Here is a 26,189-nt window from a genome sequence, read left to right on the forward strand (position 1 = left end):
CCAACAGTGATTAAAACAAGCATCTCTGCCCCTGCTCGAGCGACTAGTGGTAGAGAAAGAAGGGAGGGGGTGGCCGGTGCAGTCTGCACCCCGTGAAGGCGGCGGAGCAACGCTGCTGCTGCCAATGTCCCTCCCAGCAGCCTTAAATACCAGGGTGGGGAGGTGGAGAGAAGAGAGGGACTGGGCTGCAGGGCAGGGGGAGGCTGGATTAGTAAAATGTACAAGTTCGTCTCTTCTATTTACAACCAATAAATATTGAAAAAAAAAAAAAAAATCAGTAAACTTTTTTGTTTTATACAAAAAAAGTCTCATTGCTGCTTCTCCCATGGTCAGCGTTTGAAAAGTCCAGTTAAAGCCCAAGGTGAGTGGCACTTTCTGCGTGCGGGTCAGGCGGTGGCAGCCGGGGCACCCAGAGCACCCTGAGCTCTCTGGCTCCTCGCAGACCCAAGGTCTCTATTTACACAAGTTCAGACAGAAACTCACTTTCCTCCTCCTCGTTAGGCTGGCAGCGCTGGGGGCACAGCGCAAAGCTTCCCCTGCCGGTAGAAGAGACACTGGCGTTTGATCTTTGGTGCAAGTTTGAATGCAGTCCAGCTGGAGGACGTGCTGGATCAGGGAGAGGAGTGAGACCACGCAGGCTTCCAGTCTTCAAGAGCACAAGGCGCCCGCTCCATCACGGCATGGACACAGCCCTCCTCCACGGGGCTCCGAGCACCGGTGCGGGGCTGCATCCTCTCCAGCTCGCCTCCCAGCCTGGGGCGTCCGCAGCATCTCCCCAAGGGAAGGACAGGCAGAGATGCGTGGCGGTGGCGATGCCAGTCATCCCGGGGAGGAAGGACGTGGAGGTAAAACAACGCCAGGAAAGCCAGGAAGGAGAGTACCCCACCGTGTGGGAGGCTTTGCAGCCCCGGGATGATGGCTCACGCTCTGCTCCTTGCAAACGGCCCCTCTGCGAGTCGCCGCTCCCCGGCTTGCTCGGACACAAGGCACCTACGGCAGAGGCGGGCTCCAGCTCTGGGCTGGTCGGCAGCTGGACTAGTGTCGCACCGTGGAAGGTTAAAAAAAAACAAAAGAAAAAGAAAAAGAAAATAAGAGATATCCCCCCCGCTGCCTTCCTGTGTAGAAAAAAAGACCTGATTGAAACGGGAGCTTGTGCAGAGAGAGGCAGAGGCCGACACCGGTTGCCAAAGCGCCCCGGCTCTCAGTGCGGGAGGGAGATGCACGGCCGTCCCCCGTGGGTGAGGGTCGCTCCTCTCGCCGTGCCGGGCGGCACAAGGACTGACCGCAGCCGAGCTCGGAGCAGCCTGCCCCCAAGGCCCCGTCGGTGATGGGTGGCAGTGGGGCTGAGGCTAGAAGATGCCTTTGGCAATCTTCAGGCCTTTCTGCTTCATCCTGGGCAGGGTGGAGCTGGAGCCGTGCTTGATCTTCACCCCCTTGGAGAAGCCCCGCTTCTTGAGCACAAAGTCGTAGTTTGCGGCAGAGTTCATGGCGTAGAAGACGTTGGCGTTGTCGGGGATCTTCAGCTCTGGAAGTGACCAAGAATGGGGGTCAGTCAGGCACCCTTTCCCTGAAAGGGGCCCAGAGTGGGGCTAAGAGTTGTCCCCGGGTGCTGGGACCCCTCTTGCTGTCACCTCCCAGCCCAGCTCCGACCTGATGCTGCCCAGGCTGCAGGGCTGCGTGGCCGGCCGGGGACGCAGCCCCCAGGAAAGCCCCACACACCCCAGCACACACCTCTCTCCTCCGAGATGATCTGAACGAGCTCATAGTCTTCAGGCCGGTCCCCATCCAAGTTGTGTTTGGCCATGGCTTTGCGAATAACGACTGGGGTCTTATCCTGGCTCGTCACCTGTGAGTGCAGAGTGTTATTAACCCAGGGGGTGCAAAATGCTGCAAAGCCTCCCACCACCGCCTCCTCCCAAAATGGGCCATGCCTGCATCCGAGCGGGGCCAGTCACCCCTCCTCGGCGTCACCGCGGGTGCCCCGTACTAACCAGAATGCTCTTGTACATGTTGCCGTTGTCCACAGCCAGGCTGACGCGGATGATGCAGCAGTCATCGACCTGCTGGTTGTACAGGGGCAGCGAGAGGGAGGAGTAGCTGGAGATGCCGGAGACCGAACGCTTGTGGGTGCGGGAGGCCGTCACCGGCGTGGAGGAGACGGAAGAGGACGAGGCACTGCTGGAGCCTGAGCCGATGCCCGACGTGTCCAGGGAGGAGAGGGAGGTGGATTCCCAGAACTGGAGGGCAGGGAGGAGAGGGGATGCGGAGGACACAGTGGTTTTAGCTTCTCCATCGGCCACAGACGGGGTGTACCAGCGCTGGGGAAGGGAGGCCAGAGGGATCTCACTGACCTGTGACAATGGGGGACCGACACGACTATAGCTGCTGGAGGCGCAAGAGCCCCGCCACGCTGCTGGAGCAGCAATGGGCAGGGGCCTCCCTAGCCCCAGCAGGTCAGAAACAGCCCCCGGGACCCCCACCCACGCCCCCCAGCACCAGGGCAGAGGTTGGGGCAGTCCCCAGACGATAGCCGCAGCTGTCTCTGGAGGCCTGGACCCCGCAAGCTGCCCCGTACCTTCTTCTCCTGGCAGTCGGGGGACTCGGGGATGAAGCTGATGTTGATCTCCTCCACATCGGAGCTGCTGGAGCCGGCAGAGGTGACACTCACAGAGTCAGTGGCGTCCCCGCTGCACAGGTACTGCCCGCACTTGAGCTGGTCGAAGGATTTCGAGTGGGAGCTGCCACTGGCGCAGGGCTCAGTGCTCGGCGGCTGCCGGCTGCCAGGAGAGACGCAGGGCAGGTGAGAATTGAGCAGAGCGAGGGTGCGTTTGGCTGGCAGGACAGCGGCCACCCCAGCCCGGTGCCCTGCAATCCTCAGCCAGAGTCGCCCTGTGCTGGCCCCCACCTCCACCCCGCATCCCACCGGGGACGAGCAGACTCACTCGCTCCATCGCTTGATGATGCCCGTGTTTTTCTTTGCCTTCAAAGTGTTGCTGGCTGACTCCGACAGCGGCTCAATCTCGCACGACAGCCCATAGCTGGGAGGGGAGAGGTGAGGGTTTGAGCTCTCTGTGCTGCCACAGCCGCGGCGAGCACCGTGCCGGCAGGGTGGGGGAGGCAGAGCAGGGAGTGGATCTCGGGGCAGCTGGAGACGAGCGGTGGGACGTGCCGATGCACCGGCGACAGCACGGCCCCGGACCCCACTCACGCTCACCTCTCGGCCTCGCTGAGCCGCTCCAGGCTGTGGAACCAGTCCACGAACTGGTCCTCCTGCGTGAAGCTGTAGTTGTTGCAGGCCGACTGAAGCAGCTTGATCTGGGCGATGACTTCAAACTCCTAGAGCAAACAGAGGCCGTGAGACCAGATCTGTTTGCCAGCCCCAGCCTACTCCACAAACAGCCCAGCCCCACACACGGAGACAAATACGAAAGACCAGAATCCCCCTCCCCAAAAATGAAGAACATGAGAGCAAAAAAGGAGAGGGATCAACCCCAAAGTGACTGGCACAGCCTGGGCTTGCACCAAGCCAGCCTCCTCCCTCCACCCCGCTGTGCTGATGCCAGGGCAAAGCCCTCACCTTCCTTCTCTTCTCAAAGTTGATCAGCCCGCCCTGGAAAAAAAGGAGCCGAATGTCAGTGCGGAGCAGGCAGAAAAAAATTGCTCCCACCCCTCCCTGCCCCCCCGGGCTTGCTGCCACTGCAGTGCGGGCATCCCTGCCGAGGGGCAGCGCGAGAGTGGCCCATTTCCATGGGCTGCCAGAGGTGGATGCACAGGGTGCAGTGTCCAATATAGAATGCACAGGGTGCCGTGTCCAATACAGAATGCACAGGGTGCAGTGTCCAATATAGATTGCACAGGGTGCCGTGTCCACCAAGACAGAGCACAGGGTGCAGTGTCCAATATAGGACGCAGGGGGGACCCGCCCGCCATTTATCAGCCCCCGCTCTGGGGCGGCTGTGCGGAGGAAGGAGAGGATGGAGACGGAGGTACATACGTCCAGGAAATCCTTCATGGCGGTGTCGAGCATCACCAGGTCCGTGAGGAAGGTGCCAAGGTAGGGAATGGTGCCCTGCATCACGCCCTGTGGGGACAGCAAGGGACAGCGGGGTCAGCAGAGAGCTGGGACCAGCCCGGGCAGCCGCTGAGGAGGGGGCATGGGGGCGGCCGTGCCAGACTCACCATCTCTCGCTGCTGCTGCTGCCGCTTCTGAGCCCTCTTCGGGTTGATCTCCAAGGTGGCAAATTTGGACGTGCCCTCCTGGATGGTGGGGGAGAGGCAGGCATCAGCACGGATGGGAAACTGCACTAATAGATCAGCTAAAATTCACCCCTGCTTTAACTGGTACAACTTTCCTTGTAAAGGGAAAGAGGGATGAGGGGAAGAGGAGGAAATCACAGCTGAGCTTTTTCATGGCTCACAGGGAGGAGAGGCTTAGTGAATAGGAACTGCTGCTCCCATTTCCAGCTCTGTATAAATAGCTCCTCAATGGGATGTTTTGTTCCCTTTTGCATTTTGTGTCCTCTCAGCCCCCGAACTGGAGCTAGGCTGGGAAGCTGCGGAGAGCCTCCACGGGGAAGAAGGACATTTTTACTGCAGCCTTTCATGAATCCTAAAACCCCACCCGAAATCAAGAGGGCTTTGCACCGGGCTGTTAAAATGCAGCTGCCTCTGGGGAGAAGCCGTCACCTGGTGCCCTGGATCTTATCCCACTGCTTATCTCTGCTTGCTGAATTGCTCTGCAAGCTTCAGGCAATGACGACTTTTGGGTGGAGAAGCAGAAAGCCCAGCCTGGTCCGAAACCCCTGCCTGCTCCTTACTCAGCAGCAGGCTCTGCCTGCATCCGTGCCTGCAACCCCGGCAGCGCTGCCAGGGCTTTAGCCTGGTGTCTGGAATACCGTGGAAACTTCTGCCAGCATCAGCCCGAGCTCCCTGCCAGAGACAGGGTGCCGCTTCCCCATACCTTGATGAGAAGCTCCCGGCTCAGTGAGTGGTTGTTCTCGTCGGAGAAGATCTCGGAGAGCTCGTGGAAAGTGCGGAAGCTCTCCCTGCTCGGGGAGAAACACGGGGGGAAGTCAGCAATGGTGCCACCCTGGGGTCTCCTCCTTGGGCTCTCTTCTGCTCACCCAAAGGACCCCCGGCAATGCTCACAGCTCTAGCAGGGCCTTGCTGTTTGGGGACTATTCCCAGGTGTTTCACAGGGAAAGGAGGAGGAGGCGATGGTGCTTTTATTTCCTCACCCTCCTTAGGTCCCTGGCACCTTACGCTGGTCCCTGGGTTTTGGGCACACTCCAAGAGGCAATGCTGGAGCTGAGATGATCCCATCTACACATTCAAGGGCCGCAGCCACAGCACAACCTCCCCCTTGAAACCTCCCCGCAGCCGCAGGAGCCTGGCAGGCACTGCTTACCGTAGGACCTCGTCCCAGGTCTTCTTCAGCCGGTGAACGGCGTTGCACTGCAGAGCCGAGAGGATGGCTCGGAGGGAGGAGAAGTTCTTCAGGATGCGGCACTCCTGGGGGCAGACAAGGAGATGACAGGACTCAGCGTTAAAGAAAGCCCAGAGATCTGCTGGGATTCGCACACAGCAAAACCTCAGCCCTTGGGTCGAGGTGGGAGGGGAGCGGGATGGCAAGCTGTCCTACCCGAGCCACTTTGCGGCACTCCTGGGGGCAGACAAGGAGATGACAGGACTCAGCGTTAAAGAAAGCCCAGGGATCTGCTGGGATTCGCACACAGCAAGACCTCAGCCCTTGGGCCGAGGTGGGAGGGGAGCGGGATGGCGAGCTGTCCTACCCGAGCCACTTCAATCCACCGCTCCACCACTTTAGCCCTCTGCTGCGGCTTCAGGGAGCGGTCTCCAAGACACGTGGCAATGACACAGTTGGCCACGCTGTTGAACTGCGAGACCGTGGCACGGATGGTGGGCGCCAAGTGCTCTTTGCCTTTCTTGTCTCGCTGGGACCAGATGCAGCCCAGGCAGTGGTAAGGCACCACTTTCTTAAACAGCTCCTGAAAGATAAAGGGATGGAGACAGGTCTCTTTGGGGTCCCTGGCAAGGGAACAGGCCAGGAGGAAAAGGCAGAAGGGAAAAGACAGGCCTGTCCCCAGAGCAGCAGGTAGCAGACGGGCAGAGCACCATCAACCCGGCTGTCGAATGAATACTCACAGCATCCATCAGCGTGAACTGTTCTGCCACCATCTCTGGGGAGAAGGAGAGGAAATCCGGCTTCCCATCCCCGACCCCGTTCTCCTCCACCAGCTGGAAGGTGCAGCCGCCATGGTCCACAGCTGTGAGAGACGGCGTGAAGCTGAGCACCGCAGTGCTGCTGCAAGCCAGGGACCACGCCGACCCACGCCAGCCTCCTGCAGACACCCACATCCCACCTCCCGGGCTCTTAATTCCCATCTGGCTTCACGCCTCGAGAAACGAGGCTCAGATAAAAGGATAGTCATTTTAAACCTGGACACAAGTGTCTGCAGAGAATTAAAGGCAGATTAACTAATCCAGTTAGAAATCCCACTTCTGGTGCAGTTGGATTAGCTTCCTGGTGTACCTCCACATTAACGCAGGCAGGATTTATGGGGGTTCAGCCATGTGGCAAGACCAGAGGTTTTGGAGACCCTCAATGCCAACCAGTAGCACTCTCTCCACCTGCAGCCCCAAATGACCCCCCGCAAGCAGGGAAAGGACCCCACCTTCCACCTCGGACTCGCTCTGCTCTTGCTGCTGGAACTGGGCCAGCAGGATGCGGGCTCGGCGCTCCAGGTCCGAGCCAGGGATGTTGTGGCACACGTAGGAGATGAGCTGCTTGAGGCAGGCGAAGTCTGGGGGCTTGCGGAAGTCCTCCGAGTACTGGTCCAGCCAAGCGCCCAGGATGGAGGAGATGGTGCTGTGGCAAGGGGGGAAGCAGAGGCAAGCCTGTGAGAATTGGGTACCAGGAGAAACCCGCGTGCAGCCCCACGAGCCCCAGGCACCAGGAGCACCCCTGGGACAACACATGCCTTTGTACGAGAACCAAAGAGCCACCCATCTTGTTCACCCACAGCACAGTCAGACTTACTTCTTCAGCTCCATCCTCTCGTCCACAGCGTGCCTGGCATGGTCCCCATTCGCCTGCACATGGAGTTTGCCATACCTGGTGGGGCACAGCGAGGAGGCAGTGAGCATCCTGGACTCAGCTGCGTCTCAGCGCTGCCTCTTCTCCCTCCACATCACCCCCAGCTCTGCCAGGGGGTTGGGATGAACCTCTCATGCACTGTCCTGCTCCCCCCAGTCTGCCACAGCCCCTGTATTATGGGAAGAGGGAAGCAGCCAAGACTGGCCACCTCGCAGCAGGGCACCAGCTGGAAGGGCTCCAGCTCACTGGGAAGTTGTGTCCTCCCTGCCCTGCCCCAAAACTTTCATGCTGATGGGGTTGGGAAAAGCCCATCAGCCCTCCAAGGCATGGCAGCAGAAGATGTTGGGGCTCTCCTGGCCAAGGGGGCTCAGGCACCGGCCACCCCCAGCTGCCTTTTGGGGCTCAGGGCAGCCTCACCTGTTAAGCAGCAGGTCCAGCACTTGCTTGGTGGTGGCGAAGGCCCGGTAAGTGCACAGGAAGATGGTGACGTAGGTGGAGTCATTGCCCTTGAAGGCTGAGACCAGGTACTCCACCAGCTTCTCCAAGGTCCCAGCTTTTATCGTCCGCACCTTACATGTCTCGTAGAGGTTTAAGGCCGACTCATTCTCAAACTGCCGGGACAAGAGCAGAAGTCAGTGGGCTGGATGAAGACAGACGTGTTCAAGCACAATGAGGTCCCCACCAGCTTCGCAAGCCACTTTTGGGTCTAGGCTGGGACCACGGACCCCCTACAGTGCCTGGGGCTCTCGTGACGGGCCTGGAGAAAGGGAAGCCGGGTCTCCTCAGACACCAAATACCAGCAACCCAGCTGAGAAGACTTGAGCATTTGGGAAATCCCAGGAACAGCCTCAAGGTTGCCGAAATCTAGATGCAAATCAGAGTTGCCCTATTTTGCAAAATGGGGCTTCAGATTGTTTCCCCCGTGCCCCTTCCCACAGGGCAGAGGCCAGCAGGTACTCCCATGCCCCCGCTCCCAAATAAATACATGATTCCCAGATAAGGCTTGAAAGGACGCCCCAGGACAGGAGTGTATGGGGGAGCAAGAAGAAGGCAAGACATGGGCTGGTATCGACCCTGCCAAGCCCTGACATTGGGTCACCATGTCTCTGGCAGGGAAACGTCCGTAAACACCCCGTGGCAGAAGGCTGGCGGAGCCCCCAGCTTACCCCCAGCCATCGCTGCCCTTTGTTGGCCGTGTGATGGAGCTGCACTTTCCGGAGCGATATGCTGTAGATCACACCATCCTCCAGCTCTTCCCCGATCTCCTGTGTGGAGCTCTGCACGGGAGGACAAGATACACCATGAGATAAGGAGAGTAAAGCGTGGCAGAGATGCTCTTGCAGGCTCGTACGAGGCATCCTGGCAAGCCAAAGGCAACAGCCGGCAGGCAGCAAGAGTCTCCCTTGCCTACTCAGAAATGCAAACCAGGCGACACCAATCTTTTTGGCCAGCTTAACCCAGGGCCCACCTGAGCCCACACACAGGCAGAGCCAGGACCTCGGGAAGCTGCTCTCGGTCTGCTCCATGTCCCCTGCCACTGCATCTCAGCCCTCCTGGCAAACCCAGGCTGCACCAGCGCTGGGTGCCGGGCAGAGCGGGGACCCCTCACCAGGCAGCGAGGGGGGCAGGTGGCAGCACATCCCCGTGCTCAGCTCCGGCTGCTTCCCCCCTCCCCAAGCCTTTGCCTTTCCCGTAAGGTGACACTGCCACCCGGTCTGACCATAATCTCAGTAATCTGCCCCTGCAGGAACTGAGCACCTCGGCGCACCTTCGGTAATAAATAATAACCGTGCAACCAAGCCGCCTGCAAGCTTTGGCAGCGCTGGCCACGCACACGAGGCAGAAATCCAAGGGGGGAGCGCAAAGCTGGGGGGAAACTCCACGGAGCAGCGCCGGGGTGGGCTCGGGCACAGCCGGGACAGGTCCCTGCACCCCTGGGGACAGGCACCTCCGGGCAACAGCCCGACCCAGCCACGAGGCTCACGTTTCTGCTCTGGGGAGAGGGACACCACCTAAAATTTGGTGAGGAAAGAGGGGATGCTTCTTGGCGCAGGTCCCCAGGCACGCGCCTGCCCCAGCTCCCCCAGCCCCACATGCCAGCACAGGGCTCGGCTGCGGCTCCAGCCCCACAAGGATAATTTAGTTCCCTCCTCCTCCTCTCTCACCACGCTCTGCTGAGTCAGTGCCTCTCTTAAGAGGATTTATCCAGATCCTTTTAACCACTGCAGGGATCTCCCCCGCCCTCCATCCCCCATGCCAAATGGCGGGACACAGTGTAACATGCAGCAAAACCCACTGCTCAGCAGATGGGGAAAATGCCCAAAAGCAATAAGCCGGTTAGCAGGGGGAGGTGACCACGCGCTGGGGTGCAGGGGCTCGGGGGCAAGTCACCCTTGCATATCACACTGCCAGCCAGGGGCCAGAGCCAGCCCACGGCTTTCCCTGCAGTCTGCCTCTCAGGAGCACAAAAACCCCTGAGCAATGACAACAATGCAGGGCTCGCCAGGGAAGAAGCTGGAAGCTGCCGTGAGGCAACCCAGGATGGAGCCCCGGGAGCGCCACTGCTCCCTGCGAAAAATCCTCCTCCCAAACCCCTCCTCGCGAATGTGAGAACAGCCGTACCCAGGGCCCCAGCTTCAGATGATGCTGCACATCTCGAGAGACGCTAAGCAGAAAGCACTGAACACAACCCTGAGCTGACGTATCGAATGCGCACCTAACATGCTCTTTAACCACTATCCTTTATCGTCACCATCACAGCAGCAGTCACTGCGCTGTTATCACACCCCGCTCAAGTCAAGTGCTTGTTATTAGCAAGGAATTAAGGCAGGGAACCGCAGCCAGCTCAGAGAGCAAGGGGAAAACTTTAAAAAGCCTCTCATTCATGGTTGTAATGAATAGGACAGAGAATCCCCCTGGGCAGGGTTACTGGACTTCTTCCTCACTTTCTGCTGAACCTGCTCTTCTCACTTCATGCCAGATTATCAAGAGGTTTGGTTTGCTGAAGCTCGAGGGGTTGAGAGGCTCCTAACTTCGGCTGTGCTGTGAACATTAGAAGTCTTTCCCAGGTTTCACTGGCTTCCAGACCAACCCTGACAGCACCCGCACAAGGCAGCGGACAGACAGACGTCCTTCCGGACACCTGAGTCAGTCCCCCTCTTGTTCTATGCTCTGGGATAACTTATGGCATAAATTTATGTTCAAGTATTGAAATTCTCTGAATTTCAAGAATGGAAAAGGCACTCACTCACCAGCATGGCGTGCCCTGCGCCTTCCTAGACAGCGTGACATGAAAATACATCTCCCTCCTGCCTCGATAAATCCCCCAGGCTGATGAGGCTGGCTGCTGGGGGTACTGCAGGTCTGAGCCCAGCTCCCCCCCAGGCTTAGCTGGCCCAGGCACTGGCAGGCTGGCAGCCCTGAGCCCCGATGGTTGGCACCATCCGGCCTGAACACCGACAGGGGCACGAACAAGCCCCTGAGCCCACCCCGAGTCCCCGCTCCTCTGCGGCCCCATGTCACGTCCGCGCTGGGAGCCCCGCCAGAGCGGCCACCCATGACATTGGCCCCGGTGCAGGGAAGACGAAGCCGTTTAAACACGTCAGCGAGGGGAAGGTGAACTGGTACATAGCTAAAGGCACCTGCAGCCGAGAGAGTTGGGCTTCTCCCCCATCACCTCTCCATCTCTCCGCCATCACCTCACAGGAACGAGCTGCTCCTACGCCAGGTGAGTCACCCGCGACCCCACAAGCAGAGACGCCTTAGCTGGGAATCGGGGGCACTGGCACAACCTCGGGAGAGAGCTGCCGGCACTGCTAAAGCCTCGCGTCCGCTCTAGATCAGCCACCTACAGCGATGCTACCTAACTCGATCCCAAGTCAGCCAAGTTGTCCTTCTTCCACCTATAGATGCTGTTTCCAACAACAAGAAAGAAAAGCTGTAGGAACTCTTCCCAGTTTGTCCACGGAGACCATCAGACCCTGGTGCCCACAGCTACGTGCCGTCCTCCAGAAGCAACAGCAGTAGATGCCTCCTGGGTGCGCAAGCCCACACTGCCCAAGGGGCAGTGACAGAGAAGGGGGACCGCTACCAACGGTGCTTCACATCAGCTCTCCCGGGCTCTCTCCCAGTCTTTATCACCCAACCTGCAGATCAGCCCCACCCTGCGTATCTTCCAGTTATGCTGCCTTTGGACCGGAGGAAAGCTCTGGCTCCAGCAGGACCAGACTCCTGTACAGTCTAACTCAGAAAAGAGATTTGGCTGGGCAGCTGACCAGACACAAATATCAAGAAAAATCAGATGCTTGTTGAGATGCAATTAAATTAATAAAGAAATCAAATCATATGGGAAGACAAAACGTCCCAGGATCAACCCATGAATCATGGGCAGCCTCTGTGCAACTACAGTGGAAAGTGTTGCCGTAACTGGGCAGGGGTTTCCACTCCGTATTTCGTGTCACGTGCAGAAGATACACCCAATTTTGATATGCGTAGAAGCAAATTTCATTTCCTTCCTACATTCAAGACTGTCAGATTCATTCATTTTTTGTCTTGCTGACTTGTGTGATATCCCCCAAAGTTCCCCCTTTGCAAACCACACACGAAGTACGCAGCTTCCCAGCAGCCTTCAGCCAGGCTCATGCCAAGAGCCAGGCGAGCTGCTACACTGGTACATTTTAAAATTTGGCTATTTATATTCTGCGTGAGCTTCCTCTTTCCTACCGCTGCTTCTCCAAGATGCTGATTGTGCATTCCGCACATGTTGGTTAAAAACCAACGAAGCAAAAAGCAGCAGCAGGACGGAGCCAGTGAAGTCCCACTCCAACACCCGCACCAAATGCACGTTTCTCCCTTTGCAGATGAGGGGCGGGAGCAGGGCCGGGAGAGACACAAAACCTTGAACTGTGGCTTATGTATGTGCTGGCCACCAAGAACTCTGCAATCCTAAGTCTGGCACTCACACCAGTTCCTTCCGGGGCTTCCAGCGAGTCAACCAAAGATGAACGTCTTCAACCAAAGATGAATGTCTCCCTCTTGGGAGTAGGACTCGATGATCCTTATGGGTCCCTTCCAACTTGAGATGTTCTATGATTCTATGAAAACGGTCTCAAAAGAGCTCTGACAGACAAGTGCTGGTAAATATTGCTGCAACAGCTACTGCTCCCTGTTGCCTGCCTTACACATCTGCGGGAGTTTCTGACCCTCATAGCAGAAGGGAATAAGAGTCGGGCCTCAGCCAGTACAACCACAGCCCAGCACCCATGTGCAAACCCTCCTGCACCAGCGGTTCAACCTAAATAACTGAGCACCACACCGCGGCAGAGATACAGGTGAACATCCCTTCTGCTTACTGCATCGCATTGGTAGAAGAGACGCGGCCAACAAGCCCAGACAGCGCTTTACACGGCTGCCACAAGATTCAGCAAAGCTTTTCTGTGAAAGCACTAACTTTGAGCACATTGACGGTTACGGCATTTGCACCTTCCACCAAACTCTCATGGAAGGGACTCAGTACCCTCATCTCAGAAAGCGAGATCCAATGTATTTCAAATTAGGCACCAAAAAGGGGAAGACATAGAAAATGAACATTTGACCATGATTTCTCCGGCTCAGTGTGCAATCCTGCTCTTCTCCATACAGCAGGAAAAAGGCCTCTCGATGAAGGGACACAACGAAAAACCACATGTTTAATTTAGGGGTATCAGACGCCCAGTTCTGCAGAGTCTGAGGCTTTTGCAAAAGCAGCCGTAAGTGAACTCTGCAGGAGTTCATCCCCTGAAATATGAAACTGGAGGTCTGCACCAGATGGCTTGCCTGGTTTTAGAGACCGCCTCTTCCAACTGCAGATAGCCCTGGGCTGCGTGAGCAACGAGCTCCCCACCGATAGTTCAAAGTGTTTGTGACCACACCAGGGAGGAATTCCTGCTCCGTGCAATAAACTCTTCCACTCTCTGGTGAATGTTCTAGTACACGGCACGGCGCCGAACCCCACGTCTTCACACGGAGGTTTAATAATGAGCTCTAAGACGTAGCCAAGGTTCGCGAGCCTGGAGGAAGGGCTGCGGCGTGAGGGACCCTCGCAGGAGCCAGGCAGAGAGCAGCAGGGAATCTGCCTTCGTCTCTTCTCATCGGCTGAAGGGAGAGGAAAATGCAAAAGCCAAACAGCAAAGCGAAATATTGGCTAGGGATCTGCATTTTAGAAAGTGTTTGAGATCAGTCACAAAGATGGTTTCAGTAAGACAGGAGCAAAGTACAGGATTAAGTGTGAGCATGACAGCATCCCTGCATGCTACACACAGACAATTATCCAACAATTACCAGGTCTTAAGAGCTCTGGTCCCACATGCCCCTGGGTTAGCACATTGGCCTCCAAAGACACAAAATAATGAACTCTTATTGGAAAAAGGTATTAATTTCAGCACACGTGGAAGAGGCAAAACTGCTTAAAGTGCTTTTACTGATGCTCCCTGGACAACAGCTGGTTTAAAGATCAAGATGTTCATGTTACTCTGTTCCCTTTCAGCTGGGCTACACAAAATGCCTCTTCCACAGGCAAGTATAATACAGCACCGAGAGTTTCTCTGCACCGTGATTTCCAAGGACCGCTGCTACCAGCCACAAGAGAGAAGCAGACACTAACCTTGCCCATGGCCCATCCCCGAGCTGGGAACCTGTGCCGGTTGGGAATTAACAGTCTCGCGGGCTAAAGAGACAGGAAAAGGCAGAGCTGAGCCCCAGAGACATCACCAGGCGTTTCTTGTTGAAGCTCCACGTTTGCACAAGCTCAAAAGGACTGGATGAAAGCTGGTAAAGCCAGAAACGGAAAATGGGGGTTTGGTCTTTACAATCCCCAGTCCCTTCTCAGAATAATCCGTTCCCACCGGCAACGGGAAATGGGCCTTTCTAGAAACGAAAGAAACCTCCTCCACCAAGGACCACATCCTCCACGCTTGACACAAGCCCCGAGTTAACTTTCGTTTCACTCCCGGGAGCAAATCCTGAACCCATGCAACGAACAGCAGCGACTTTGGGGCCTCTTATGTAAACGGAAGCGTACGACATTATGTAAAAGGAAATAGGAAAAAAGCCACCCCCATCTAGTGAAAGGAAAACAACTGCAGTTCCGTGAACCAAAGATAAAGACTGCAAAAGCAGAAGTACCCTCTGTCCTTCCCATCCAAAATAAGCATACGCAGCACAACACCCTTCCTCACGGGGACTTCCAGGCAAAAAGCCCCGCGGTGGATGTTCCCCCACGGCTCTGCCGGTCGGGATCGCCCCGTCCGCTCCTCGCACTCATCAGCAGTTTCCTTCCCCCGGCCGTGCTCAGAAAGGCTATAGAGACTACCCAAAGCTGGCGAGGAAGCTGCCGAACATCCCCTGTGTTCGGGGAAAGGAAAGGTGCCCCGTGCTGGCACCTGCCTGGCGACCCACAGCACGTGCTTTGGATCAGCAGCCCCGTGGAGGGCAGGAGCACTCTTGCTCCCAAACGCCATCCCAGCAATGACTGTGGTGGCACTGGGGTACAGTGGTTTTCACCAGCCACGGGCAGGTTGATCTCCTGCCATCTCCGTTCTCCCCGAGCCGCGTTCCCATTGCTGCTGACGGAGCTCAAGTCCCCCGCTGCGGCTCGGCTGCCCCCAGCCCTTGCCCTGGGCGCTGCTCCCCGCGCAGAGATGTTAGGCAGATGGGCATGTTTTCTTCGGGTTTTTGACACTCTTTGCCTCCCTTCCTGCCTGCTCAGAGCCGCCTCAGATCAGGACCGATTCCAACAGCCCATTAAAAAATAACGACAAAGGGAGAAACAGGAAAAGAAGAGAAAAAGGGCCAGAAGCTAAACTTAAACCCACTGTGAAAAGGGGGTGTTTTTGCCAGGACACCAAGACAGTGGCGACAGCTGAGAGCCTGTTCTCACCCCTTCAGCCGCTGGGCTCTGCAGCTGGGCTTTCCTGACACCCTTAGCTCCACTTTTGCTCTGCTTCAGGTGCTTCACCAGGGAAAGCTGCACCCAGCACCCGCAGGGAACAGCCCCGGGGCCGTGCATCACCCAGCGCCACGGGCTCCCAGGGAGCAGGACGGGGCAGAGGGAGGGGGCACATCACCCCGTATCTGCCTCTTGTGGGGATTTTATACCTTCTCCCTCGGGGTCTGGGGCTGCCCGAGACCGACGGCAGGTCTGCTCCTGTGTCCGCAAGCCAGAAGGGTTAGAGACAATATTCAAAAGCAGCCTTCTCCACCCTCACGGCTTAGGAAGCAGAGAAAGCAGCGGCTGGCGGATCGGTTACAAAGGCATCTTGTGACTCGTATGCAGTGAGTCAGTGGCTGGAGCGAGGATTAGGAGCTCAGCGCTCGGGTCCAGAAACGAGACAGAGCAGATACACAAGATTCCTCCCCCATTTGCTTTTGTTTTGCTTTTAAAGAAAAATAAGAGCCTTCCCACACATAGAAACTTTTTCGCTCTTTTTATGGTCTGGAAATCAAGAGTCAAAGATCTGCAAAGACTCTCTGTGTCCGCTCCATCCCCCACGGCCTCCGAGGGGAAGGACCAGGCCCCCTGATGCAGGGGGTGATGCAGGTGCTGGGGGATCAGCCTTGCTAGGGGGACTCCCCAGGGAAAAGCAAACTCCATTTGCAACTGGCAGAGCCAGAGATGCCAGAGATGACTGCTTAACTCCAAACCCTGTGTTTCCTAGGGAGTATATGAAGACCACCAGCACCTCTACCTAGACTTTTGCATCCTATGTGAAAACACCACCAAAGCAGGACTTCCCTCGTGTTTCCTACCAGGGGACGTGCCGGGAAGGGCTCCCTTCGCAGGCTGCTGAAGGTTAGAAGAAAACCGACCGCAGCAGGTTTTGCTTCCTCTCTAAGTTGATGGAAAAAAGATCCCGCTGACACAGCAGTTCTAGGTCTTGCTCCACGGTCCTTAGCTTTGTGTTCGTGATCGCTTCGGCGTGCGTTTCGGCAGCATCCATGCTCAGCGCCAACGCCTATGCAGAGTCAGGCTTGCATACAAGGGACGCAGCTGGCCTTCGCTTACAGAGCAACTGCTCCGCTACAAACTCGCCTAGAGCCCGGCGGGTAATTACTGGAAGTGAAACCAGAACGACATGACTGGTGACAACTGGTGTATAAAAAATTAATACATATTGCTCTGTAAGGGTAATTAAAGATTGAGTGGTTCACAGTAAGTCATTTCAGCTCAGAACAAAGGTCTGTACTTCACCAAGATGGAACAGAAAAATCTGCAAAAAACGTAACAGAAACAAGTTCAAAAATTGACTATTTTTTGGTGTGTGTACAGTAGCACCTGTAAGTCACATGCAGCATGACAGCTCTATAATGCCTTGTTCAAATGCGAAGAAAAACAGCGTGTGTGTCCCAAAGAGATTACAGTTCAAGCCTGATCTAATGCTACTCTATTGATTCCACTCTGACACAGGGCCCTTCTGCACCAAGCGTGTCATTTCTGCGGCAGCAAGAACTGCCATGTGTATTTGGAAAGGGGTGGTGATTAGGTTGGCATTCGGAGCTGACGTACCTTGAAACCGATTGGTATGCTCATTCCTGGAATGTCAGTCATGTCTTAACACATGTTAACCAGAACACACAGACTTGTTCGTTGTTGCAACTCCTGGGCAATGCTTGTCCCTTGCATGCATTAGCATTTGCAAGCTAGTGAGTTCATCTCTCCCAAAAGTCAAGTCTTTCCGTTCTCAGAGACACAAAGCCTTGAATAATTCTCCTGCTCTCAGCTCGTAGCTCATGTGCTAGTCCAGACAGCCAAAAAATTAATTTTAAGAAGTGTTAGCTGCTCTTAAACCAGCTTCTTTTGTCAAACCGCCCCCTTGACCCGAGCATGTACCTGACCTGCATGAGCGAACATCACACCTGGGCACACACCTGCGGCACGAGCAAGGCACGTGGGATATGCAGAAAGGGCAATGCAACGATGAGAGCTCCAGCAACTGCCAGGCGTAAAACATCAGCCCAGACCCAGGAAGCGGCTTTCAGCCCCCCATGCCATGCTGAACCATCCCACCGGCCCCACGCCGGCATTCCCAGGGAGTTTCGCCACACACCGTTCCCAAGCAGCCTGGATAAGCTGTAAACGACTGCCTATGCAGTAACCCACCTGCTGTAGCTTGCAGAGGGAAAAAGAAAGCAAAGTCCTATCTTTCTGTAATTTTGAAGGTGCACAGATTGGGGTGGACAAATTGGAGGCTGTCCAAAAGCCACAGCCCTGTCTGGCTGCAGCCTGGCTTACGGTAACTGTGCCATCACCCTTCGTTTCAATGTGAACAAGATTAATTTTGATTTAGCTCAGACACATCCTTAGCTTAGATAAGCTGAACCAAAATATGCCCTCGTGAAATAAATGTGTCCACCCATGTGTTTACACTGCCTTACGTCAACTTACATTCTCTCCATTAAAGCTGGTGCGATTGAAGCGTGGGCAAAGCCGACAAGCCCAGGCTTCTTGGGCCTCCCTCCCCAAAATCCCATCGCCCCAGCCTGCGCAGAGGAAGATGCCTGGGGGGCTCCGGATGCCCCCGGCCCACCCTGACCCTGAAGCAGGGCAGGCTCAGGCGCTCCCCCAGCCCCGTTCAATGCCGCCACTGGGCTCCTCGGGGCCGGAGAGGGGCTCGCGGTGGCGCAGGGACGGCCTCGCCGGATGGCTCGCTCTTTGTGTGCGTGTCTGCATCAGGGTGACCCAGTAAACAGCTGAAGCAGAGAAAATGCAGGAACAATCCAGTGCAGGGAGGCAGCGAGGGGCTGCCGGTGAAAGGATGGGAGGAATAAATGCGAGCCTTTGTTCTCCGGCCGTGCCCCTCGCGCCCGACTCCCACCCCGGCCAGGATGACGTAGGACGCCTCCATTTGCTGCCGGCGTGCTTCCCAGGCTGCCCTGTGCGGAGGTCCGGGCTGAGCCCATCTCGTCCCAGCCTCCTCCTGACACCCACAGCCCCCGCGTGTCCCACCACATCCCAGCTGCAGGTCTCAGGCCATCCCCTTCGCTCCGGGGAAGGGCTGATCCGGGAGAGATTTTCCTCTTGGATAGTGCCCCCCTTACTTGTTCCCCTCCCTGGGGTCCCTGTGGGAAGACGGAAGGGGGAAGAGCAAGCAACTTTTGCTTTGTAATCACCTTCAGAGCATTACTTAAATAGGTGTCAACGAGGCAGTAGGTGCTATATAAGCAGGTACAGAGGCAGGAGTCAACAAGCCAACACCTGGGGGGCCTGCAATCAGGATGCTCAGTCAACTAAGTCTGATTTCCACAGCTGAAGCAACTGAGAGCTTAAGTTTAATTGGCACCTTTGGGGAGAAAACAACTCAAAAAAAAAAACAATTAAAAAAAATCCAGCTGTTGTCAAGTGCCTGAACACGCACAGCGGGAGCCCAAGCAGTGAGGTTTGGACCCGGGCCCTGCCCCGAGCGCTGGGTGTGCCAGATCCTGCGCATCCAGAGGGCGGAGAGCGGCTGCGGTAAGAGGAACGCAGGTGTCCAGGCAGGGTGTGGGCAGCCAGGGTGGTGGGATGAATTCCCTTCCCGGACCCTCAGCCCTGCACTTGTAGGTGCGGGTCCTGCTGTGGACCGTGTCCGAGCATCAGCCAGAGCGGGACCTGCAGGCAGCCAACCCTCCGTCAGCTGTTAGCCAAACCCCGGGGGTGGCAGGGAGAGAGCAGGCAGCTCCACGCAGGGTTGCTCCACTTTCCCCCCTATCCTGATTCAGCACAGACTTTTGGGACTATGTTTTCTCCCGCTGCTTAAGACACAGCCCTTTCCCAGCAATGGCTGATGACAAAGGCGTACCAGTGTCTGCAGCGGCACACCTGCGTCTGCTCGGGGACACCGGGCATCGGGATTTCAACCCGGCGCTGGATCACCGCAGGCATTTGCAGGCAAGCATTCCCTCACGTTACTAGAGCTCTTTCATGGCAGGTAAAACACCACGCAAGTAAGCCCGTTCCTCCTGGCCACGGCACTTTGGCGAGCCAGTACAGGCACGCTCCCACCCTGACTCATCTGTTCCTGCCACCCTGCCCCGTTCATCCCCTGGGATTACCAGCCGCAGGTGAGCATCCCTGCAGCTCGCCCTCCCATTTAAAATGATTTTGGGGGACAAATTCTGGGTTATCCAAAAAGCTGATGTGCACCACCACGGGGCAGCATCAGTACGTAGAGGGCAGAGGTGCCCACCTTCCTTCCCTAGCTCCTTTCCTTTGACGTTGCCTGGACTAAGACAGGTCAAGCCTCAAACAGCCCCATCCTCCCAGAGCTGAGTTTTGCTGAGGAACACGCTGAAATCCCTGGGAATGAGGACTGGGAGAGATGGAGTTTGTGGGATACCATCCCCACCCCCCCCAAGAAGCACCTCAGGGAATAAGTGTTTGTTATGACACTGGCGTGAGTCATAGCTACGCTCTGAGTCACCCCCAGCACACTGCGAGGGAGGGACCAGCCTGGCCCATCTTAATGCCAGTTCTCACTGTCGCAACTGGGACTGAATCTAATAAACCACGTCGTCTAGAAACTCAGTAATCACAGTGACGGTCGCCAGCAACGGGCACTGCCACCGCACTGCTCAGCACGGGGATCCAGCCAAGGGGTCCTGACCAGCAGAACTGCAGCTGGGACCAAATAGCCATTAAAAAAAAAAAAAATCAAAAGCAATCAAATAGCGACATTTGGGGAGAAGCTGGGCTGCTTTAAGATGATAAACCAAACTGCACATTAGCCTTGCTCCGAAAAGCCTGCCGTGATCGTGGGGGTCGCAGCATGGGAGGAACGGGGGTGACACCATCAGCCCGAGTTCACAGCCCCCATGTCCTTCAGCTCCCATAGCTCACCCGCTCTGCTGCTGCTCCAATGCCCGGGGCCAGACCTCGCTGGCAGCAGGCCACCAGCTGTGCCTTTTAGGCAAGTGTCTTTGAACAAAATCCCTGGGGTTTTGGCCTAAACTGGAAGGTGAGGTCCCGAGACCCCAACCACACGAAGGTGTGCGCTTCAGCATCCTTGTTCGCTTTCCACAGCTGAGTTTTCACCCTGCCAGTCTCGGGCAAGACGCTTCGCTTTGCTCAGCTTGGTTAAACAACGGTTTCCTGAAGTTGGCTCCAACTCTAAGAAGCCAACCCAAACCAAACACATCATTTCACAAACGAAAACGCTGGCTTAAGCGGGGAGCCTAGCGCAGGCTCTCAGCTTGAGAGTCTCCATGGAGACCCGACCACTGCACGGAGCAGGGAAGGGTTGTGTGGTTTTGCTCCATCACATGAAAAGAAGTTCTGGTAAGACGGGTAGCGAGCCCTTTGAAAAGCAGGTTTCCACACAGGCCCTCAGCTCAGCTGCTGTTTGTTAAAGCGTGGTTAGCAGAAAGAAAAGCCGCTCTAAAAATAATGCCTCAGCATTCCAGATGAAGTTGCCTCCGATGAGTTTCCTCTCCAATCTGCTCTGTTTGCAAGTCACAACAACTTTTTTTCCTCCCCTGTCAGCTCTGAGGACTCGGCTGGTGCCTGGCAGCTGGAGCCATCTCCGTCCTGCCTCCGCCGACCCCGGGGTTCGCCGGGCAGCTGTGCCCACGCCGCTGCACGGGCACCCAGCACCCCACATGCGGAGCGGGAAGACGCCCTTCCCCGTCCCAGCGTGTTTCTGACAGCAGGGCTCATCGAAATCCAACTGTGTAACGAAAACAAACTCGCTGCTGTCAAGCTATGCAAGTGAAACGGGCCACGCATGTCCCTCTGCATGTGCTTAATCTCCACTGACATTTAGCTGTCACGTAACTCCTGACCCTCAGGTATGTTAGAGAGAAACTCGCAGCGGCTATCTAATGTAAAAGCTCTGCCCTATAAGAACCTGTACCAACGCAGCCCCGGGAACATAACCAAAGACTTTAGAGATTATTTGCATAACATCATAAAAACAAAACAAGCAAAATCACATGGAGAGAGACAGAGGTTTTAGATGCTGCAGATTTGCCACTTCATTGCACCGAAGGAGACCAGTGTTTGCTCACTGCAGCCACGTGACGGCATGGCCCAAGCAGAGATTTAGGAAAGGACTTTCCTGTCGCCTCTGGGAGAGCTGTTCCCCGGTGTTAAGAGAACAAAAGGCCCGTCCACAAAAGCCCTTCTGCATACACCAGATTACACATGTGAGCAAAGCCACTCCTGTGCTAGCCCGCAGCGTGCGCTCAGAGCAGGCTCGCTGCGCAGCGCCCCTGCACCTCTGCCCCTGCTCCGATCCCCTCCCCGTGTCTCCATTCAGGTGTCCGACCTGCGAGGCAGAGCCCCCGGGGAGCGGCTGGGATTACTCCATGCCGGAGCGCAGCGCTCCCTTTCCCTAACCACTCAGGAGCAAAGTCTAAATGCATCTTTATTGGAGCTCCGTGAGCCGGGCGGGCTGGGGTTGCTGTGACGTGCGGGTGAGTCCTCACACGGGGACAGGAATGAGACAAACAACTGAAGCAGCCAAACAGCTCAATTCTTCCCCTGCCGCCAGTTTTCCCAGGCAGGCACGCTCCAGCCAGAGACTGCGATACAGTTTCCGTGTGATGCTTAACACGTCTCCCTGGGCACCAAGTCCCTCCTCCTAAGAACCCTCAATGCCAGCCTCCCCTTTCAGCCTGCAGATGCTTCTCGCTGCAAATGAAGGTCCCACAGACCCCCGCAGCAAACGACACACGTTTTCGACAGGCCAATGATGCTGCTGTTGGGTCTAACCCAGCACCACACACACTAACAGCACGGGATGAACAGGTTAATCTGTGGAGGGTACGAGTCCTTCAACTCAACTCTTTCTCCCCAAGGCCCAAGCGATGCTTCAAATCCCGACCCCCCTCATCCAGACCCCGCAGGTGCCATCCCACCGAAGCAATGCACAAACTCTGACCCGCCACGAGCTGCGCTGGAGCCCCCAGGGCCCCCCGCCAGCAGCTCGGCCAGCTTTGTATCCAAATCCCGCTCCTTAGCAACGACATTTTTTTCCCCCCCTCTTGCTGGGTCCGCGGGAGATGAAGAAATATTTGAGAACTGAAACAGCCCTGCTGCAAGTATATATTTAAATAAAAGGAACACGTCCGCTTGAAAGCCAGTCACTAGGCAGCTCTGGAGATAACGGCATTAGAGAAGTACAAGCAGGGGATGCCCAGCCTTTAAATGTGGTCTAGAATGACCTAAATAAGCTCCCTGCTCCGTCAATTACACATCCCTTGCGGGTCAGAGCGGCTGACAATTAAGAGAGCCGGAAAGGGTGATGGAGGAGCGCTAGCGGTGAAGCCCTTCCTATGGCCGGACCAACTCAAGCGGCCCTAAAAACAGGCCGTGCTCTGGCCCTAACTGTGGGGTGGTCACAGCCGACCCCCCAGCTCTGAAACAGCGGCACCGGCTGAGCGAGACCCATCCCTGCAGGCACAGCTGGCCTGACACTCTTTTTGCTCATCCCACCCCAAACCCGGGCACACGGTAGCATGGAAATCCTCCAAGACTGCATTTAGTTGCCCCTGCCTGGTAATCCCACCTCGACAGATAGAAAATAGATGGCTGTAGCGGAGCAATAGTGTGATCTGGGGGGCCCTGAGCTGCAGCGTGGGACCTCCTGCCTGCCCCGTTGCAGGGAGCCCCCGGAGCAAAGCCGGGGCACGGGGGTGCCCCTCCAGCTTGTGGATAAACAAAGATTTCCATTTCCAGGGCTGCCAGTCGTACTAAATCCACTAAAACCTCAGCGAGATCCCAGTACCGGAGGGTTTCCCACCCCTATGGAACATGGCACGGCAGCCTCCAAGTAACATGATCCTTATACAAACACATTTAGAAACCTCTCTCCAGCTTCTCTCTAACCGTATCAAATAATAATAAAAAAATCCCTCCCACCTCTGTTATTCCCATCCTGCAGCAGCCACCAACAATCAGCATCTCAGCCTGCTCCCAGCCTCACCGCCGGCTCCAAACCCTTCTGGAAGGGAGCCAGAAGGTAGGTCCCCATCCAACAAATACCAACAGATGATGTTCATCTGGCAAATTGCAAGGGGCATATCAAGTTGTGCTTGGGGGAGGAGAACAGGCTGGGAGAAAAGGATCTTCTTCCAAAGGCACCATAGGAAGCTAAAAGAAAATGGCTTTTAAGAGAAATCTTTGCCCCTCCCTTGCCACCTTCCGGGCTGTAAAGAACAAGCACTGACCTCCAAGGCATCTGGGCTGAGCAATTCAAGTTTTCGAGGACGCGTTTAGCAACTGAAAAATCTCCTAATTGTTCAGAAAATAAATAGAGCCAGAATAGCAAGGACACAAGCTTTTTTGATATGCGTCAGCCCAGCCACTTGTCTAGAGGTTTGGCAGTATCAGTCTCACGAAAGTTTCAGTCTGTGTCATCTGCAGTGGTGTTTACGGCACGCTTGTCCAACAAGGACCAGGAGGAGAGCCACCAAATTCACTTTGTGGCTGCCCCTGGACAGGAAGGATTGACACTTGCTGCTGATTTGGGATGGATTGGAACTGGAAAGGTCAAAGCAAAAGGTCTGCAAAGCTGCTCTGTCAATCCCTCGCTTGAGACAGTCCGTTTAAATTTTCCATTCCCTGTGGTTAAAATCACGGCGAGAACACTTGGCAACACGTGGCCGTGAGACCTTGAGTAGGACCTCAAAGCGATGCCTGGGCGATCGATGCCGTTGCTGTGGGATACAGGCAAAGGTCTGCCCTGCTGACATCCGTGGGGGCTCAGCCGAGGAGCGGAAAATGAGATCCGCATTCCCTGCAACCTGCCCAGCAGCTTTCCAGGGATCCTCTATTCCCTGTGGGACCAGACTATCCGCCCCATAAGCTGGCACAGCTCCACCGAAACCAGCTCTGTCCCAGCATAGGGGACACGCCGCACCCGGGAAGCGCAACACCCTTTGGTGGAGGCAACAACCCCAGGCTCCCACCGCGGACCTGGGGACCGGCGGCAGCGCTGCGGGGCTGTTAAGGGGGGTTAGCAAAACACTGAAGGTCTCCGGGGGTTTTCTTATTCAAATAATCTGCCTTCTCCTCCCAGCGTGCATCTTGCAGCATAACTACCTGAGGATTATAACCACACCAGGCTGCTGCCAGGACAGTTGTCACGATGATGACACTCTTACTTTTTTTCCTTTCCCCAGCCGTGCACTGTAATGCCGGCAGGTGCAACCCGCCCGGCAGGGCTTAGTGAGCGACGTGGAGGCCCTCGCACGGGAACACTCTAGAGGTTGGCAGCTCTCCGAGCATCTCAAAGCTGCTCAGGAGGCAGCGGGTCACCATACACCACTCTGGGATGCACCTTTTCTTGCCATGACTTGCAAATGGATGGTACAGAGAAAGGAGAAATTTGTCTGCAGGTTGTTCAGGGCTGGGAGGAAAACCAAGCAATCAGATGCCAGGACTGTGCTCTGACCATTACGCAGCACAAACCCACGTACAGCCCAGAGCAGAAATCCGGGCAAAGACGGCTTCAGAGGAGGTCTGGCAGGCAGTTGTCTCTCTCCACTGTGCTCAGGTGAGCGGGGGCTTGCTCAGGGCCAGCGGGGGCCATGCAAAGCCGCCCTCAGCCCCAGTGACTTTTCCTTTGCAAGCCCCCATCGCCCGAGATGCTGCCAAACCCTCTCCTGAGCTCCGGAGCCTCCTCCGGCCGGGGTGCATGGGGGCTCGCACGTGCCAGGCAGCCTCTCCCTGGGGTAAGAGCAGCACGCTGCATCACCCCCTCTTTTCCTCCCCACTCCTCTTGCTCTCCCTGCCAGAAGCGCGGCCCCTCGGCCTCCCGGAGCACGGAGGGCCGGAGAGGCTGGACTTCCTGCCAGGCATAACACGAACCAGATGATGTACTCCAAACAATGTCAGTACACCCGCCCCCAGGAGAGAGAAGCAGGGAGGGGAAAGAGGGGAAAATAAGCTGGATGGAGCTTTCATGAACTCTCAGCAGAGCTGATGAGCTCCTGCCACCAGGCCAGAGGTGAACCGATACAGCTGGAGCCTGAGATAATCCCTTCCCATCCGTGGCTGACCAAGACTTTCCATCACAGATTATGGGGTAGATCATTTAGCGCTGGGAGAAGGAACCATCACCCCCTGAAACGCTGCCTGCCCTCCCCAGATATCAGCACAGTAACTCAAAAGGTTTTAGTGGTGATTCCCCCCCCTCCGCCGCCCTCCTCCAGCGGGAAGCATCCAGAGCTGAGAAGCACATCTGCAGCTGGCTCTAAATCCCAGCAAAGCCAGACTTGCTGACCCTCGCTGATATTAACCCCTGCACCACCAGCCCGCAGGGCTCGGACCCTGCTGTAAAAGCACCACCTCTGAACGCCAAAACTTTCCTCTAGCTGAGTTTGCTCAGAATCAATGACATTCCCGGCATGCTGAAGATGATCAGCCATTACTAAGAAAAAAGGCACAGCTCCGACTCAGATTATTTTGGGTGTCTCCACGTGCAACTGCCATCAACAAACCACCCAGGCCGAGAGCTCCAGGGGACCAGTCCGACTCTGAACCGCCAGAGGTCGAATCCAAAGAAGCGCAAATATTTCACATCCTCCAGCAAAGTCCTCCCGATGTCCATAACCTTCCCAGAGGACGCTTCTGTGGTTTGGACAAGCCTGAAGCCTTTGCAAGCAGCTCGGATCTGAGCAGACTCCTGCCTCCAGCAGCCAGAGTCTCAAATAAAATGTTAAAAGCCCCCGGTTTTAGCAATCCGCCCCCTTCCCCGGTTGTCTTGAGGGAGACCGTCTCTTTGGTTTCTCGCAGCAGAGAGCCTGGCAGCCTGCCTGCCAGCCAACGGCACAGGGACACACGGCAAGAAAACCAAGCAGGGGCACCCATTTATTAAATAAAATGAAACAGCACCACGTGCAGCAGACTGCCCGCAGCCATCCCCCTACCGCGCTCCGGGCGGGCTTTGGCCAGGCTGCCAGCGTAGGCGGAGAACCCCCAAACTAGAGCGGGCTGTGCGCCGGGGCCCGCTCCGTGCCCCCCCCCCCTTCCCCCCCAACCTCATCCCAGCAGCGACGCCCCCAACCATCCCCATCCCCGCCACTCACCTCCAGCGGCGGCAGGGCGGGGGCGGGCGGG

General features: G+C 56.3%; 1 protein-coding gene across 1 annotated transcript; it reads right to left on the minus strand.

Moving 5' to 3' along the window:
• Nucleotides 1-1,137: 1,137 nt before the first annotated feature.
• Nucleotides 1,138-26,188, minus strand: RALGDS (ral guanine nucleotide dissociation stimulator; the record flags this gene model as incomplete). The annotated part of the gene is made up of 18 exons (XM_009287033.1): nt 1,138-1,525; nt 1,732-1,846; nt 1,992-2,237; nt 2,576-2,777; nt 2,943-3,038; nt 3,215-3,336; nt 3,578-3,610; nt 3,995-4,081; nt 4,180-4,257; nt 4,961-5,045; nt 5,408-5,511; nt 5,793-6,008; nt 6,166-6,287; nt 6,696-6,889; nt 7,061-7,135; nt 7,535-7,728; nt 8,284-8,394; nt 26,159-26,188. Coding segments are annotated over 18 exons (2,286 nt in total), but the record flags the coding sequence as incomplete, so codon positions are not given.
• Between the last annotated feature and the right edge of the window lies 1 nt (nt 26,189).

Source organism: Aptenodytes forsteri, unplaced genomic scaffold (genome assembly GCF_000699145.1).
Source record: "Aptenodytes forsteri isolate BGI_AS27 unplaced genomic scaffold, ASM69914v1 Scaffold136, whole genome shotgun sequence".
Taxonomy (NCBI): Eukaryota; Metazoa; Chordata; class Aves; order Sphenisciformes; family Spheniscidae; genus Aptenodytes; species Aptenodytes forsteri.